Source organism: Kogia breviceps, chromosome 7 (genome assembly GCF_026419965.1).
Source record: "Kogia breviceps isolate mKogBre1 chromosome 7, mKogBre1 haplotype 1, whole genome shotgun sequence".
Lineage (NCBI taxonomy): Eukaryota > Metazoa > Chordata > Mammalia > Artiodactyla > Physeteridae > Kogia > Kogia breviceps.
Window position 1 is genome coordinate 8980031 of NC_081316.1, and position 14258 is coordinate 8994288.

Below are 14258 nucleotides of genomic sequence, written 5' to 3' on the forward strand. Positions count from 1 at the left end.
CCGGAATCCTAAACTCGTATTGTTCTCGGACAGAGATTGCCTCACCACTACTGCCAAACTCCCGGTCCTGCGCACCAATGAGGTCTGACTCTTACGATTCTTTCCCGAGAGGAAATTTGGTAGTCAATGACTGTTTCCGGGGGGAGCTGAGAAAGTGAGTCTCACTTCCGGCAGAGGGAGGCTTTCTGACCCGGGATGGAGGAGGCGGAGGAGCTGCCCTTGGAGTGGGAGAGACTGCAGTTCGGTGAGTGACCTGCGGTGTCTCTGACCCTCGGCCCTGGCCTAAATACTCCTGACGTTCTCTGGTCAACTCTTTCCCCCCTGACCCTTTTCCTCCCGAGCCTGGCATCCTCCTCCGGTGCCCTCAGAACCTCTGGGAGCTTCTTAAGAGCCCTCGAACCGCCTTAAACCTTTCCGGGGCCCTCTTGGAGCCCTTACAGATTCCTCAGACTCCTGAGGCCTAGCTGGACCTCGGATTTTCTCTCTCCCCTTTCCCCACCCCACGACCTCTTGGGCCGCTTCCTCACTGTCTTTCTCTGTCCCTGCAGCCCCCGATCCACGCCTGGGCCCGGACTCAGGATGGAGCCCTTCCAGAGAAGGCTGTGCACAGGGACTCAAAGACCTCTCGCCCGGACCTACCCGAGCCATCCTTGCTCTAAAGAGCCTCCCGCGGGGCTTGGCCCTTGGCCCCTCACTCATCAAGGAGCAGCGCGTGGGGGTCTGGTGTGTTGGGGAACCCTTGCAGCCAGGACTGCTCTGGGGGCCACTGGAAGAGGAGTCTGCCTCCGAGCAGAAGGGCTATGGAGTGAAAACAAAGCAGAAGGAGGTATTGAGGGATAGGGCTTTACCTCTCCGTGACTGAAAATTTTGATCAGACGTTTCTCGATAACTCTCCAGTTTGTTAGAAGATGCAGGGTGTTTCAAGAGATAGGAGATGGTTTATGCCCTCTCTTTCAGGGACTGTCTCATCCCCTCACTTGCGGTAGCTGAGGAGGTGCAAAAAGTTATTAAAAGGTGGATTCGTAGATGGGACTTCCCTGGGTCCAGTGGTTAAGACTCCAGCGCTTCCATCACAGGGGGCGCGGGTTCGATCCCTGGTCGGGGAACTAAGATCACACAGGCCGCACAGCGCAGCCAAAATGTGGGGGGAAAAAAAGGTGGATTAGTAGAGTGTCAGCAATGACAACGAAAGTCAAGAGGAAAGGTTTTTGGAATTAAAAAGCCATGGGGGGACTTCCCTGGTGGCACAGTGGTTAAGAATCCACCTGCCAATGCAGGGGACACGGGTTCGATCTCTGGCCTAGGAAGTTCACACATGCCGCGGAGCAACTAAGCCCATGCACCACAACTGCTGAGCCTGCGCTCTGGAGCTGGCGAGCCACAGCTACTGAGCCCACACGCCTAGAGCCCGTGCTCCACAGCAAGAGAAGCCACCGCAATGAGAAGCCCAGGCACCGCAACGAAGAGTAGCCCCTGCTCGCAGCAACTAGAGAAAGTCAGTGCGCAGCAAGGAAGTCCCAATGCAGCCGAACATAAATAAATAAATTTATTTTTTTTAAAAAAAGCCATGGGATCAAATCCCAGCTTTGTCACATAGCTAGTTAGATGGCATGCCTCGTTTAACTCATATTTAAAATAAAGGGTTGGGCGTTTCCTTTATTTTAATTCTCCAGGATTATTTGGAGCGAAAGATGAGAAAGCACAGGTAAAGGATTTCATTGCATAAGTCCTGAAAAACAAATTTAAAGTTGATGTACCTCTTACTACTTCTTCTGTTTGGTATTCACTGAAAGGCAATAATATATTCAATTCAGTAATTCACCACGCTTTGGGAGGGAGGTGAGGGGACAGTTTTTTGGGCCTTTATTGAATGAAAACTCGAATGGCATAGTCCTATAGAGGCAGACCAGAGACCATTAACCTTCCAGGGGCTTCGTCTTAGATCTGTCTCAGGAGAGGTTACATCAGGGGTTTTTTTGTTGTTTGTTTCACCCTGGTCCCCTCAAACACATGGGAGAAAGACTTTTATTGGTTTATTTCAGGACGTGTCACTAGGCCCATGGGGAGATGTGTGTGCTTGTGAGCAGAGTTCAGGCTGGACTAGGTAAGTTACAGGAGAGTATGTAGTGAAGATGCTCCTTTGAGGCTTTCTGTTGTGGCATGGGATGGAATCGGAAGCTGACTTCTGGTTCCCACCCAGGGATCTTTGCAGTGAGTGTTCCAAAGGCATGGGATCCTTTAGGACTCAGACTTCCCAGGAGCTGGGGCTTTCAGGGAGGGCCACTTGAAGGGGATCTCCTGAGCTAGCTCTTGCTCTGCTTTGCAGTTTGGTGCAGCGGGGCAGGCTGGAGGGTGAGGGAAACGTGGCCCCAGTGCGGATCAGCGGGAGGCTCCACCTGCAGGTGTACCGGGTCGTGCTGCCAGGTTTTGAGCTGCTGATGTGGCCCCAGCCTCCCTCGGAGGGCCTGAGCCCCACCCAGCCCAGGCTAGAGGAAGAGGTATCCTTGGCTGTGGTGACAGAAGTGGAGTCTGCTGTACAACAGGAAGTGGCCTCCCCCGGGGAGGATGCAGCAGAACCTTGCACAGGTATGTGTCAAATAAATGCTGGCTTCCCCGATTATCACCAAAATAACCTGTTGATAAGACAAAGCAAAGCTTATGGCGTAAGACAGTAGGGGAGAACAGTAGCATTTCTGAGAGGGAAGGGCAAAGCCTGGATATTTATCGAAATTTTGAAGTCTGGGATAAGGTGGATTTTTCAGTGTGGGATGGGGACGGGGCTCGATCAGTATTGGGTAAGGATCATGACATAGTAGTTAGGATTTGTGGAGACAGCAAGGCTAGAATTTTCAGGTAAGAGGTTCAAAGAGTTTGGGGATGTAAACTGTTATTTGATGCTTTTTATTAAAGAGTGACCGGTCTTTTCCTTGGAATGAACAATACAGTTGACTCTTGAACAACATGGGGGTTAGGGGCACTGACCCTCCGGGCAGTTGAAAATCTGAGTATAACTTACGGTTGACCCTCCATATCCAAGGTTTCACATCTGTGGTTTTGCATCTGTGGATTCAACCACGTAGTGCTGTGGTATTTACCGTTGAAAAAAACCCTTGTATCAGGGGATCCGTGCAGTTCAAACCTGTGTTTTTCAAGGGTCAACTGTATAGATATTTGCAAGTTTTATCTTCCTGAGTTAAGTTTTCTGGAATAGTGAGGTCACACTGACAAAGACAGCATGTTGTGTATAAGGTTTCCAGTTTTCTTATGTTTTTTTCTGTCTGGGCTGGGGCTGGGGATTCCTTTATTTTCACGTGACCTAAAGTGAGGTGGTGGTCTCAACTCATCCTCAGTGCATGTCTCCAGAGGGAGAACAAGGGCACTCTGGGATAGCCTTTCTCTAGAAATTATCCAGATGTCTAGACACTGCGGTTCCCAGGAGAGCCTCCCCAGAAGGCACCTGAGACTGGACAGAAAGATAAACAGAGTGTGTGACTCATGTTCCAGAGAAGAGATTGGTGTCATTGCTCCCATTGCAGTTCAGGGGCTGAGAAGAAGACACATATTCCTATAATTTCCAGGTGAGACCACTGTGACCCCCTGCTACAGTCACCTACTAAGCCCAGCATCCCACTCTTGCCTTGCAGATCCTGGTCACCAGTCACCCCCCTGCATCCAGGTGGTGAGCCCTGGACTTCAGTCCCAAATCCAGGACCAAGTTTCCAAGGAGAGCCAGCCACTCGGCCCATTGCCTCAGGATGGCCGTGTAGACGAGGAGGACCCACCCCAGACCCAGATGCCACCTGAACCTCAGAGCAGCTCCACTCCCCAGCAGGGCCCTGAGAGCCGTGAGGCTAGTTCCTCATCTTCTGCCAGGGGCCCCCAGCTGCACGCTTACCTAGTCAAGAAGTTGCGTAGCCCCAGTGATCAACAGCCACCCAGAGCGAAGACCTCAGAGCCTGGGGCCCAGCAGAGTGGAGAGCAGCAGCACCCTGGCTTCCCCGCATGCTTGCGGAGCGCCCCTGGCCCAGTGGGAGGCTCCCCGAAGCGGGGGCGACGGTACCGCTGTGCCGAGTGTGGCAAGGCCTTCCTGCAGCTGTGCCACCTGAAGAAGCATGCGTTCGTGCACACGGGCCACAAGCCCTTCCTTTGCACCGAGTGTGGCAAGAGCTACAGCTCAGAGGAGAGCTTCAAAGCCCACATGCTGGGCCACCGTGGGGTGCGGCCATTCCCCTGCCCTCAGTGCACCAAGGCCTACGGCACCCGGCGAGACCTCAGAGAGCACCAGGTTGTACACTCAGGTGCCCGGCCCTTTGCTTGCGACCAGTGTGGCAAGGCCTTCGCCCGCCGGCCCTCCCTGCGGCTGCATCGCAAGACACACCAGGTGCCAGCAGCCCCTGCCCCGTGCCCGTGCCCTGTGTGCGGGCGGCCCCTGGCCAACCAGGGCTCCCTGCGGAACCACATGCGGCTCCACACGGGGGAGAAGCCCTTCCTGTGCCCACACTGCGGCCGGGCGTTCCGCCAGCGAGGCAGCCTGCGCGGGCACCTGCGGCTGCACACGGGCGAGCGCCCGTACCGCTGCCCACACTGCGCTGATGCCTTCCCCCAGCTGCCTGAACTGCGGCGCCACCTCATCTCCCACACGGGGGAGGCCCACCTGTGCCCCGTGTGTGGGAAGGCCCTCCGGGATCCCCACACACTGCGCGCGCACGAGCGCTTACACTCAGGCGAGAGGCCCTTCCCGTGCCCCCAGTGCGGCCGTGCCTACACGCTGGCCACCAAGCTGAGGCGCCACCTCAAATCCCACCTGGCCGACAAGCCCTACCGCTGCCCCACCTGCGGCATGGGCTACACCCTCCTCCAGAGCCTCAAGCGGCACCAGCTCAGTCATCAGCCCAGGGCACCCTCCAGCCCACCCTGTGTGCCGCCTGCTGCTTCGGAGCCCGCCGTGGTGCTCCTGCAGACCGATCCAGAGCTACTGGACACAGGCGGTGAACCGGGCGGGTCCCCAGCCCCGGACGTCTTCGAGGTCGCCCTTTCTGAGAGCCGGGATAGGTGCCTTGTGGTGCCCGCGGAGCCGGGCCCTGCTCCCGGCCTGGTGCTCCTCCATAAGGACGTGGGTTTTAGCACCTGGGCAGAAGTGGTGGAGGTGGAGACGGGCACCTGACCACCCTCACCTTCCCTCGGCAGAGCTCTGTGTAAAGACTGGTGTTTCCGAGCTGAGGTGTCTGGATTTTTCTCTTTGGCTTCCCTGATAGAGACTAGTCTGTGAGGAGCAGGTCAAGGACTTCCGTTCCTGCTTATGGACGACCACCTTGTCTCCTAAGACTCTTAATAAGGTAAACCACTTCCAGATGTAAGATCTTTCTATCAGCTTCCGGTGGAGCTTGTCCTGCCACCCTCCCTGGGAACTCCTCAAGGTGCTTGTTCTTTAAACCGTGTGGAAGTGCCCCTGCCCAGCGAGGTAGCCGGGTCACAGGCAGCACTGTTGCCCTGCTGGGGTGCTTGGTGCTGGGATAGTCACTCGCGTCCAGCTCCCTGAGGGCCACGCGTTTCTATTTGGAACCAAACGGAATGGCTTGTGAAGGTTGAAAGGCCAGAGACACTCAGCTGACAAGTCTCTGAGTCAGGCATTCGATATTTTGGCAGCTTTTCCCACCACCCACCGAAGGCCTGTGAGGTTGGTTTTTGTTCTGTGCTGAAGGACACCACACTCGGGGGAGGTGGCTAGGGCAGCTCTGCACCCGTGTGTGTATCTGGCCAAAGGCAGCCCTGTTGAGGGAAAGAGCAAGGAATGAACATGTGTTTCGCGTTTCATCAGCTGCGGGCCTGGCCTGCCCGAGGTTCTGGGGACGCAGCTGCGGACGAGACAGAGGCGGCGCCTTTTACAGAGCTCAGGCCTACGAGGGGCAGAGAGCAACAGTAAGAGTTTAAAGAGGAGCCCTCCCGGGTGCTGTGGATGCGTTTAATGGGATGGGTTAGCCTGTGGCATCAGGGAAGGTGTCCCCAAGAAATTATAATGATAATAAACAGCCTTTGTTGTGGGCCAGTCCTTTATGTGAGTTTATGTATATAATCCTATAGCAGTCCTGTGAGATAGTTATGAGGACAGTCAGGAACAAAGAGCTTTAAGTGTCCTGCCCAAGGTGACAGAGCTACCAGGTGGCAGAGATGAGACTCAGATCCACGTAGTTTAGCACTGGAGTAAGGCTCTTAACCCCCACACTCTGGTGTCCCGCATTTCAGCTGTGACCTGTTGGATGAGGAGGTGTGGGGGAGGGTGGGCATGTGAGGAGCTGCATGTGAAAAAGCCCCATGGTGAGAGCCTGGGTGTGAGCCCTGAGACCAGCATGGCTGGAGCAGAGAATGAGGGGAGGGGGCCAGGGTCAGGTCGCACAGGCCTCGCTTCAAGAGTTTGGACTTCATTCTCAGGACATTGAGGGGCTCTTTGAAGGGAACGATACAATCAGACTCATGATTGAAGAGACCACTGGAGAGGATTAGCGGGCAAGGTGCAGTTGTGGGGAAATCAGTTAGGTGGCTGGGAATGGGGGGCGGTGGAAATGCGGTCATTCACCCAACAAATACTGAGCACTTCCTGCGTGCTGCTTGTTAGGGGTGTAGCAGCGATAACAGTCTCTGCCCTCAGGTAGTTACATTCTGGTGTGGCAAGAGCCAATAAACAAATACATGTCCAACGATGGTAAACGCGGTGGAGAAAAGTAATGCAGGGCAGAGGTTGAATGGGGAGTGTGATTTTACAGAGGGCGGTCAGGGAGGGCCCCCGGTAACATGACAGAGACCTGAACCGTGCAGAGGAGTGAGCCAGGCTGTCTGCCGAAGGAGCTGGATTCCGGTCAGAGGAAGCAGTGCCAGCAGAGCCCAGCGAGTGCAAGCAGGAGCAAGGAGCCGAGCAGCCAGGGCGGAGCGTGCAGGGAGGTGAGGGCAGGGGCTGTAGGCTGTGGGGAGGGCTTTGGGTGGACATGTTCTCTGGGAGGTAGAAGTGACCAAGGTCAAAGACCGAGGGAGAGAGGGAGATCTGACTCCTGCTTTCTGACTTAGCAAGTTAGGTAGCCGTGGGGTGGGGGCGGGACAGCTATGATTTGGGCTGGGGGTGGGTTGAGTCGAGGTGCCTGTGGGAGAGACCTCAAGAAGGCAGTGGGAGGGGGGCACAACCTGCGGGGAGAGGGGAGACTCCTCAGGAGAGACTACATCAGCATCCGATGAAACAGGAGGACCTGCAACGTGTAAGTCGCAGAAGCTGCTGGAAGAGCATCTCAACGAGGAAGAAGAGGGCAAACGATGTCCTTCGCTGTTGAGAAGGTTGAAATTTGCCAGTCGCCGGTGAGCTGAGTGAGGGCAGTTGGAAGCCAGACTGCATTGCTTTGAGGAGGGGGAGGCAAGAGAGACAGGGCAACTTACCTTCTCGTTTACCATCCTCCTTCTGTCCTGCAAATTGGGTGTTGTGCCGCGTGTTTCTCAGATGGGGAAACAGGTTCAGAGCGGACTGGTAACTGCCGAGACCGAGGCCGCACAGTCAGTAAACGGCAGAGCCAGGATTGTGACGTGTCGTGTCCCCTGGCTTCCCAGCACTCAGTCTCCGTGTCATAAGCAGCCCCGTGTCCCCTGCTTTGCACTGACTTTAACCCACCCACCCACCCAGTGTGAGTAAGTTCTTGGCAAAGCGTCATTCTGAAACTGTCCAAGGAGAGGGAGGACAGCAAGAGATGGTGACGATCTGTGGAGAGAAAGGCCACATCACCTTAAGCCTGAAAAACAGCTGCTAATACTAGTTTAGCGTCAGCCGACCCCCTGCCTCAGCCTGGTAGGTCCTGCTCTTTTCCAGCTGCAGCTGCAGGCGGGTCTTCCCAACTCAGGTGACCTCTCCGCTGTGTCTGCCTGGCATTGTTAGCTAACTTGGGGACATACCCATCGCTTGACACTGGACAGCGCAGGGAAGTGGGGATGCTTTGGGTTGCTGGGGAGGCCTGCCGACACCCCACAACTGTCCTCAGCCCAAAACCTGGGATGTTTACCCCCCTTTGCCACGTCCCCACACAGATGGGGGACTTCCCACTGAGACTGTCCCTGGTGACGCAGAGCAGTGTCAGGTCAAAGCCAGCAAATTCAAAGCCACCTGGTTTGAGCACGTCTGCTCAGCCAGCGCTCATGGCTGAAGTGGGAATGGGCACCGGAGGGCATCATCCAACTTCCTCACGTTGCGGATGGGAAAATGGAGGCAGAGGGAGAAGTCACCTACTAAAAGCCATGAGACCAGAGAGCAGCAGAACTGGGACAGGGCCGAGGCCTTCTGAGACCCGCTTTCGTGCCCTTCCAAAGGAAGTAAAAGGCAATGACAGTTCTTGGAAAGACTGATCACTGGAATCTTTCTTTCATTGAGAAAATACCCCCCCAATCAAAATAATTCTTGTGTCATTATAACGTTGACAGTCCCTTTATTCCCTACTTCTCCTTTTCTCCATCGCCTGATAAAGTCACTTTGAACTCTTTGGTGAATATAGCACTGAATTTCAATGCTGCTTCTTGCTATAGAGCAAAGTTGCAGTGAAAATGTTGCTGGACACCTTTTCACAGATGCAAATTTTTGTTGTGTTGGTTTCTGCTACACAGCGAAGTGAATCAGCCCTACGCATACACACATCCCCTCCCTCTTGGACCTCCCTCCCCAACCCCATCCCACCCAACTAGGCCATCACACAGCACCGAGCTGAGCTCCCTGTGCTGTACACCAGGTTCCCATTAGCTATCTGTTCTACACATGGTAGTGTATTTATGTCAAACCTCATCTCCCAATTTATCCCAGCCTCCCTTTCCCCCACTGTGTCCACACGTCCGTTCTCTACGTCTCCCTTTCTATTCCTGCCTTGCAAATAGATTCATCTGTGCCATTTTTCTAGATTCCACATATATCCATTAATAGATGATATTTTTCTCTTTCTGACTTACTTCACACAGATGCAAATTTAAATTCACAGGGTGAGGGGACTTCCCTGGCGGTCCAGTAGTTACGTACCCATGCTTCTATTGCAGGGGGCACGGATTGTGCCCCCTTGTTCGGGGAACTAAGATCCTGCATGCTGCATGGCGAGGCCAAAAACAAACAAACAAAAACATGCAGCGTGTGTAGCTGCTGAGCCAAACGTCAGGAAGTGCAGGAGATAAAGAACCTTTTATCCTGATTTGCAGCTTTAATAGTGTGAAAAAAAATCTTAGAATAAAATTTGATTCATGTTTAGGGACCTTTAAACAATGCAGAGCATCATGGACTAGACAAGTTCGGGTGTGGATCATGGCTCTGCCCTTAACTAGCTGCATAAACTCAGGCAAGTTACTTCTCCATGCCTCAGTTTCCTCATCCATAAAATGGGGATAGCTGTAGTATGTACCTCATCAGCGCTACATACCTGGCACATGGTGAGCAATTAATACGTTGTAGCTGGTTATTAATAGTATTGGAATCAGCCCTCTTAACTTGGAAGACAAGCAAGATTGAGGTACATGTTGCCTATAGGTAGTGCTTGTTTGGGCAGGTCAGCATCACTCACAATAGTTTTGTACTTTGGGTGCACATGTCCTCTGGGTATACAGTAGTCCCCCTCGCGGCGATGGCCTGGGAGGCAGGAGTCGAGTCCTGGTCCTCGCCCAACTCTCTGTATGACGTTGACCAATTAGCTTCCCAGCTCAGAGGCTCCGTTCGCCCATAGTGACATGGGGAAATTGGACCAGATCAGTGGATCCCAATCTCGGCTCCACCATGAAGCCCTTTTGGTAACTTTTTTTTCTTCTGTGGGTCCTGTATTTAAAAAATTTTTTTTTATTAAATAGAAACATATTTTTGAATCAAAATAGAAAACTGCTGATCAGATTGAGGAAGAAATAAGGTAATTAACCATCTAAAAAGACATATTTTCAGCCAAAAGGGAAAAAATTACTTTTGTCTTAAGATAAATTTACGATTTTTTTTTTTTTTTTTTTTTTTTTTGCGGTATGCGGGCCTCTCACTGTTGTGGCCTCTCCCGTTGCGGAGCACAGGCTCCGGACGCGCAGGCCCAGCGGCCATGGCTCACGGGCTTAGTTGCTCCGCGGCATGTGGGATCTTCCCGGACCAGGGCACGAACCCGTGTCTCCTGCATCGGCAGGCGGACTCTCAACCACTGCGCCACCAGGGAAGCCCAATTTACGATTTTTGAGTTCTGTTTTTTTTTCAATATGCAAAATGACAAGGCCACCCTGTATGTAGTACATGCACAGAGCCCTAGGCTTCAGAACATCTGGATTGGGACTCCCCTGGCAGTCCATTAAGACTCCACGTTTCCACTGCAGGGGGCACAGGTTCAATCCCTGGTCGGGGAGCTAAGATCCTGCATGCTGCGTGGCGTGGCCAAAAAAAAAAAAAAAAAAAAAAGCACAAAAACAGAAAAAAAAAAAACCCAGAATATCTGGATTTAATAATATCTGATCTCCTTTCCAGCTCTGAAATTCTGTAACTCTATGTCCTGGAACATGATTCAACTGTTTTCAGTGATTATAGAGCTTTGCTTTACAGTATAATGCTGGCTTCCCCCGTGATTTTGTTTGATGCCAACTTGGGCAGAAATGCAACCCCTCATTACGGCCTTGTTCTCAGAGGGAAGTAGGATCTGTTTTAAGGGTGCAGGTATGTGTTTGTGTTGAAAGCAGGAATGGCACGCTTGGCTGCAAGTACCCACTGGGCCCAGAGAGGGTTCCAGAGAGAAGGTTCCTGGCTGGGAGGCTTGCAGTGGGCTCTGGAGCCTGAGCGTGTGCTCGGTCTATTGGGACCCCGCACCCATGGAGGTGCTTGGATCCCTCCAGAGCCACGTTCACAGAGGGGTGCTCTCCCTTGGTCCTCTCTGCAAAATAGAGGGTAGGTACAGTCTTGTGTTCACCCAGGAAAACAGGGAGGCTGTCCAACTAGAACCCACTTGATAATACCAGCCTCCATTTATTAAGGAATTAAGTCCACTTTTCACTGTGAATGTTTTCAAACACAGAACATTTAAAAGAATAATGTAACAATCTTGTTACCACCTAGATTTAATTATCGCTAACATTTTGCCCTGCTTGTTTCATCTTTGCTGTAAATCCTTCAGTGTAATCTGTAACTCATGAGGAATTTAAAAATATATATAACAAGGTGTCATATAACACTTAACAAATTAACAGTAATTCTTCCATATCATTGCATATCTAATCTATGTTTAGATTTTCTTATTTGTTCGAAAATAGTCCTTTTACAGTTGATGTGTTCAAAGGTTTAAATCAGTCATGGTCATTTTCTTCTCTTCATGCCTTGGTTGTTAGGTCTCTCTTAGGTTTCTAGTATTCTGAACAGTCTCTCCCACCCACCCCTTGCATTGCCACATCATGAATTTGTTAGAGAATCCGGGATCACTTGTCCTGTCAAATGTTCCCCATTCCTCGTGGTGGTGTCTAACTTATTCCCCTGTCGTCTGCATTTCCTGTAAACTAGTAAGTAAAGCTAGAGGTTTGATCCAGCCTAGGTTCACTCTTTTAGGGAGAACACTTCATAGGCAGCATTGTGGATTTCCTGTTGCATCATATCATGTAATAGTGCTGTTTATTGAGTGCTTACTGTGTGGCAGGACTTGTGATACTTTACAAACATAATATGCTTTGGGGGAGTAATTTAGTTTCTACTTCATAACGCCTAAACTCTGAATCCAGCTAAACCTGGAAGGAGACAAGGGGTATATGGAATCCAAAGAATTACAGCAAGTCAGAGCACAAAGATAACAGGATTTGAGAGCTGGGAGGTGCTCTCCACAGGAACGAGAGGAATGGTGGGGATAAGATAAAACACAAAATCACATTTCTCAGAATGGCCTAGAATCTTCTTGCTGGTCTTGCCATTCCTGGGCTCAAAATGCTCATGGCCTCCACAATATCCATGCTATCTCTCTCCAGGCCAAAGAACCCATGCCTGCCATCCAACCCATCAGTCTTAGCCGTGCAGACAACCCACAGAGCCATTTGGGTTGGGTCTAGCATTTGCCAAGGACCAGATGTCTGGACATATTCAAAATGAAGTTCTCATCAGAAAAGTTCTCCCCCTAAATGGACTTGCTCTGTGTACCATTATGGCATGTAAATTCATCATCCTGATGCATAAATCCAGGAATAAGCCTGGGAAATCAGGAACCCTTACAACCAGATCTCGTCTTCCCAGTGCTTAGAGAACCAAAGTTTTCTCCTTTGGAACATCATCTGTAAGCAGCTTGAGGAAGTCACGGCCCAAGACTTGCCCCTCAACAGCCATGTGTGCACGTGAGCGTGCCCTGGACTCAGCAGGGCTGCAGCTCCGAAGCAGAGTCTGCAGAGCGACCAGTAGGATCTTATTTAAGTTTTTCGACAACAGCCTTGCGAAGTGAATATTGTTATATTTCCGATTTTACAGGTAGTGAAACCCAGGACCAGCCTCCCAAATCAGTGCTCTCATTCATGCTGTGGTGCTTGTCTGTCGGGATTGGTGGGTTCTGACAGCGAGGGAACGAGGGGGTCGGCAGGCCCCTAGCTCCGCCCGAACCCTCAGTAGAAGAGGTGCCACGTGTAATGTGCTTTGTCCTTCTCCCTGCCAGAAACACCCCCCTTCTCTTCTCCCTCTCAGGTTGACTCAGCGCTGGCCCAAGCCTGTCCTCAGAAAAAGGAGGACCACCTACCTTGAAGCAGGAAGGACGAAACCGCACCTCTCTTCTCTCCACTTCTCAAGAGCCTCCTTGAGAAGGAGGCTTCTCCTACTCATGGAATTTTTAAAGAAGTTAATGAGGTGAGATCTTCTCACCATTCCACCCCAAGAAAAAAAGAAGAGTAGGCTCAACATCTTTAGTGAACAGGGAATACAAATTAAAACCACTGTGAGACACCTACACGTCTATCAGAATGGTTGATGTGAAATGGATGGATGAGACAGAGGTTGGTGAGATACGCGTGGCCAGAAGTCTTCAAACATTGCTGGTGGGAGTGTAAACCACTACAACCGCTCAGGACAACTATTTGTCAGGGTTGCTTATTAAAACGTATGCCTGCCTTGTGACCCAGAAAATCCACCCCCGGGCATGTACCCAATAGAAATTAGTGCTTATCTACACCAGAACCCCGCACGCGCATATTCACAGCCACACTATTCGTTATAGCCCAAACTGGAAACGAATCCAAATGCCCATCAGCAGGTGAACGGATAAATGAAATTACGACATTCAGGTAGTGAACTACTACACAGTTTTCAAAGGAACAGACTGCTGATATGTTGATACACATAACAGGGATGAACCCCAGAAACCTGCTGAGCAAGAGAAGTCAGACAGAAACAGGTATATGCTGCTGGCTTCCGTTTACATGAAGTTCGAAAGTAGGAAAACTGATTTACGGTGTTGGTGGTTAGAACAGTGGTTATCTCAGGGATGGCTCAAAGGAGTATGCTCGGGGCTGGAAATGTGCTCTCTCTTGATCTGGTGGGTGTATGCATACAAATGTGAATTAAACACTTAGGGGGGCTTCCCTGGTGGCTCAGTGGTTAAGAATCCGCCTGCCGGTGCAGGGGACACGGGTTCGAGCCCTGGTCCAGGAAGATCCCACATGCCGCGGAGCGACTAAGCCCGTGCGCCACAACTACTGAGCCCACGTGCCACAACTACTGAAGCCCGTATGCCTAGAGCCTGTGCTCCTCAACAAGAGAAGCCACCTCAGTGAGAAGCCTGTGCACTGAAATGAAAAGAGTAGCCCCAGGGGCTTCTCTGGTGGTGCAGTGGTTGAGAGCCCGCCTGCCGATGCAGGGGACACGGGTTCGTGCCCCAGTCCGGGAAGATCCCACGTGCCGCGGAGCGGCTGGGCCCGTGAGCCACGGCCTCTGAGCCTGCGCGTCCGGAGCCTGTGCTCCGCAACGGGAGAGGCCACGACAGTGAGAGGCCTGCGTACCGCAAAAAAAAAAAAATTAAAATTTAAAAAAATAAATAAATAAAGAGTAGCCCCTGCTCACCGCAACCAGAGAGAAAGCCCACGAGCAGCAACGAAGACCCAACATAGACATAAATTAAAAAAAAAAAAAAACGCTTAGGAGTGGTTTCAACATTACCGTATGTAAGCTAAACCTCAATTTTTAAAATATATAGAAAAAATAGGAATGAATATATATGTATAATGTAAATATCTATATAAATATATAGGAACTGGGCCACCCAGGCATTAAGCTGATTCATGGGAGT

General features: G+C 51.5%; 1 protein-coding gene across 3 annotated transcripts; it reads left to right on the forward strand.

Moving 5' to 3' along the window:
- The first annotated feature begins 18 nt into the window (after positions 1 to 18).
- ZNF408 (zinc finger protein 408) lies at positions 19 to 12924 on the forward strand. 3 transcript variants are annotated; one of them, XR_010841237.1, is made up of 6 exons: positions 139 to 244; positions 549 to 826; positions 2043 to 2104; positions 2327 to 2586; positions 3645 to 5336; positions 12665 to 12924. XR_010841237.1 is itself a non-coding variant. In XM_067037117.1 (6 exons), the coding sequence occupies exons 3-6, from the start codon at positions 1439 to 1441 to the stop codon at positions 5162 to 5164; spliced, it is 1899 nt and encodes a 632-aa protein (XP_066893218.1). In that variant the 5' UTR covers positions 181 to 244; positions 549 to 826; positions 1278 to 1438; the 3' UTR covers positions 5165 to 6054. The 3 variants fall into 3 exon arrangements, 2 of the variants coding, with proteins under 2 accessions (XP_058924389.1, XP_066893218.1); XM_067037117.1 differs by lacking the exon at positions 12665 to 12924 and adding an exon at positions 1278 to 1495 and having other exon boundaries at positions 181 to 244; positions 3645 to 6054; XM_059068406.2 differs by lacking the exon at positions 12665 to 12924 and having other exon boundaries at positions 19 to 244; positions 3645 to 6054.
- The last annotated feature ends 1334 nt before the right edge of the window (positions 12925 to 14258 follow it).

Excerpts from the sequence above, each read along its gene's own strand:
- ZNF408 (XM_059068406.2), top strand. The coding sequence starts at position 196 with ATGGAGGAGGCGGAGGAGCTGCCCTTGGAGTGGGAGAGACTGCAGTTC. Across the intron at positions 2,105-2,326 it reads CAGAGTTCAGGCTGGACTAG|TTTGGTGCAGCGGGGCAGGC; the intron begins GTAAGTTACAGG and ends TCTGCTTTGCAG. Across the intron at positions 2,587-3,644 it reads TGCAGCAGAACCTTGCACAG|ATCCTGGTCACCAGTCACCC; the intron begins GTATGTGTCAAA and ends CTTGCCTTGCAG.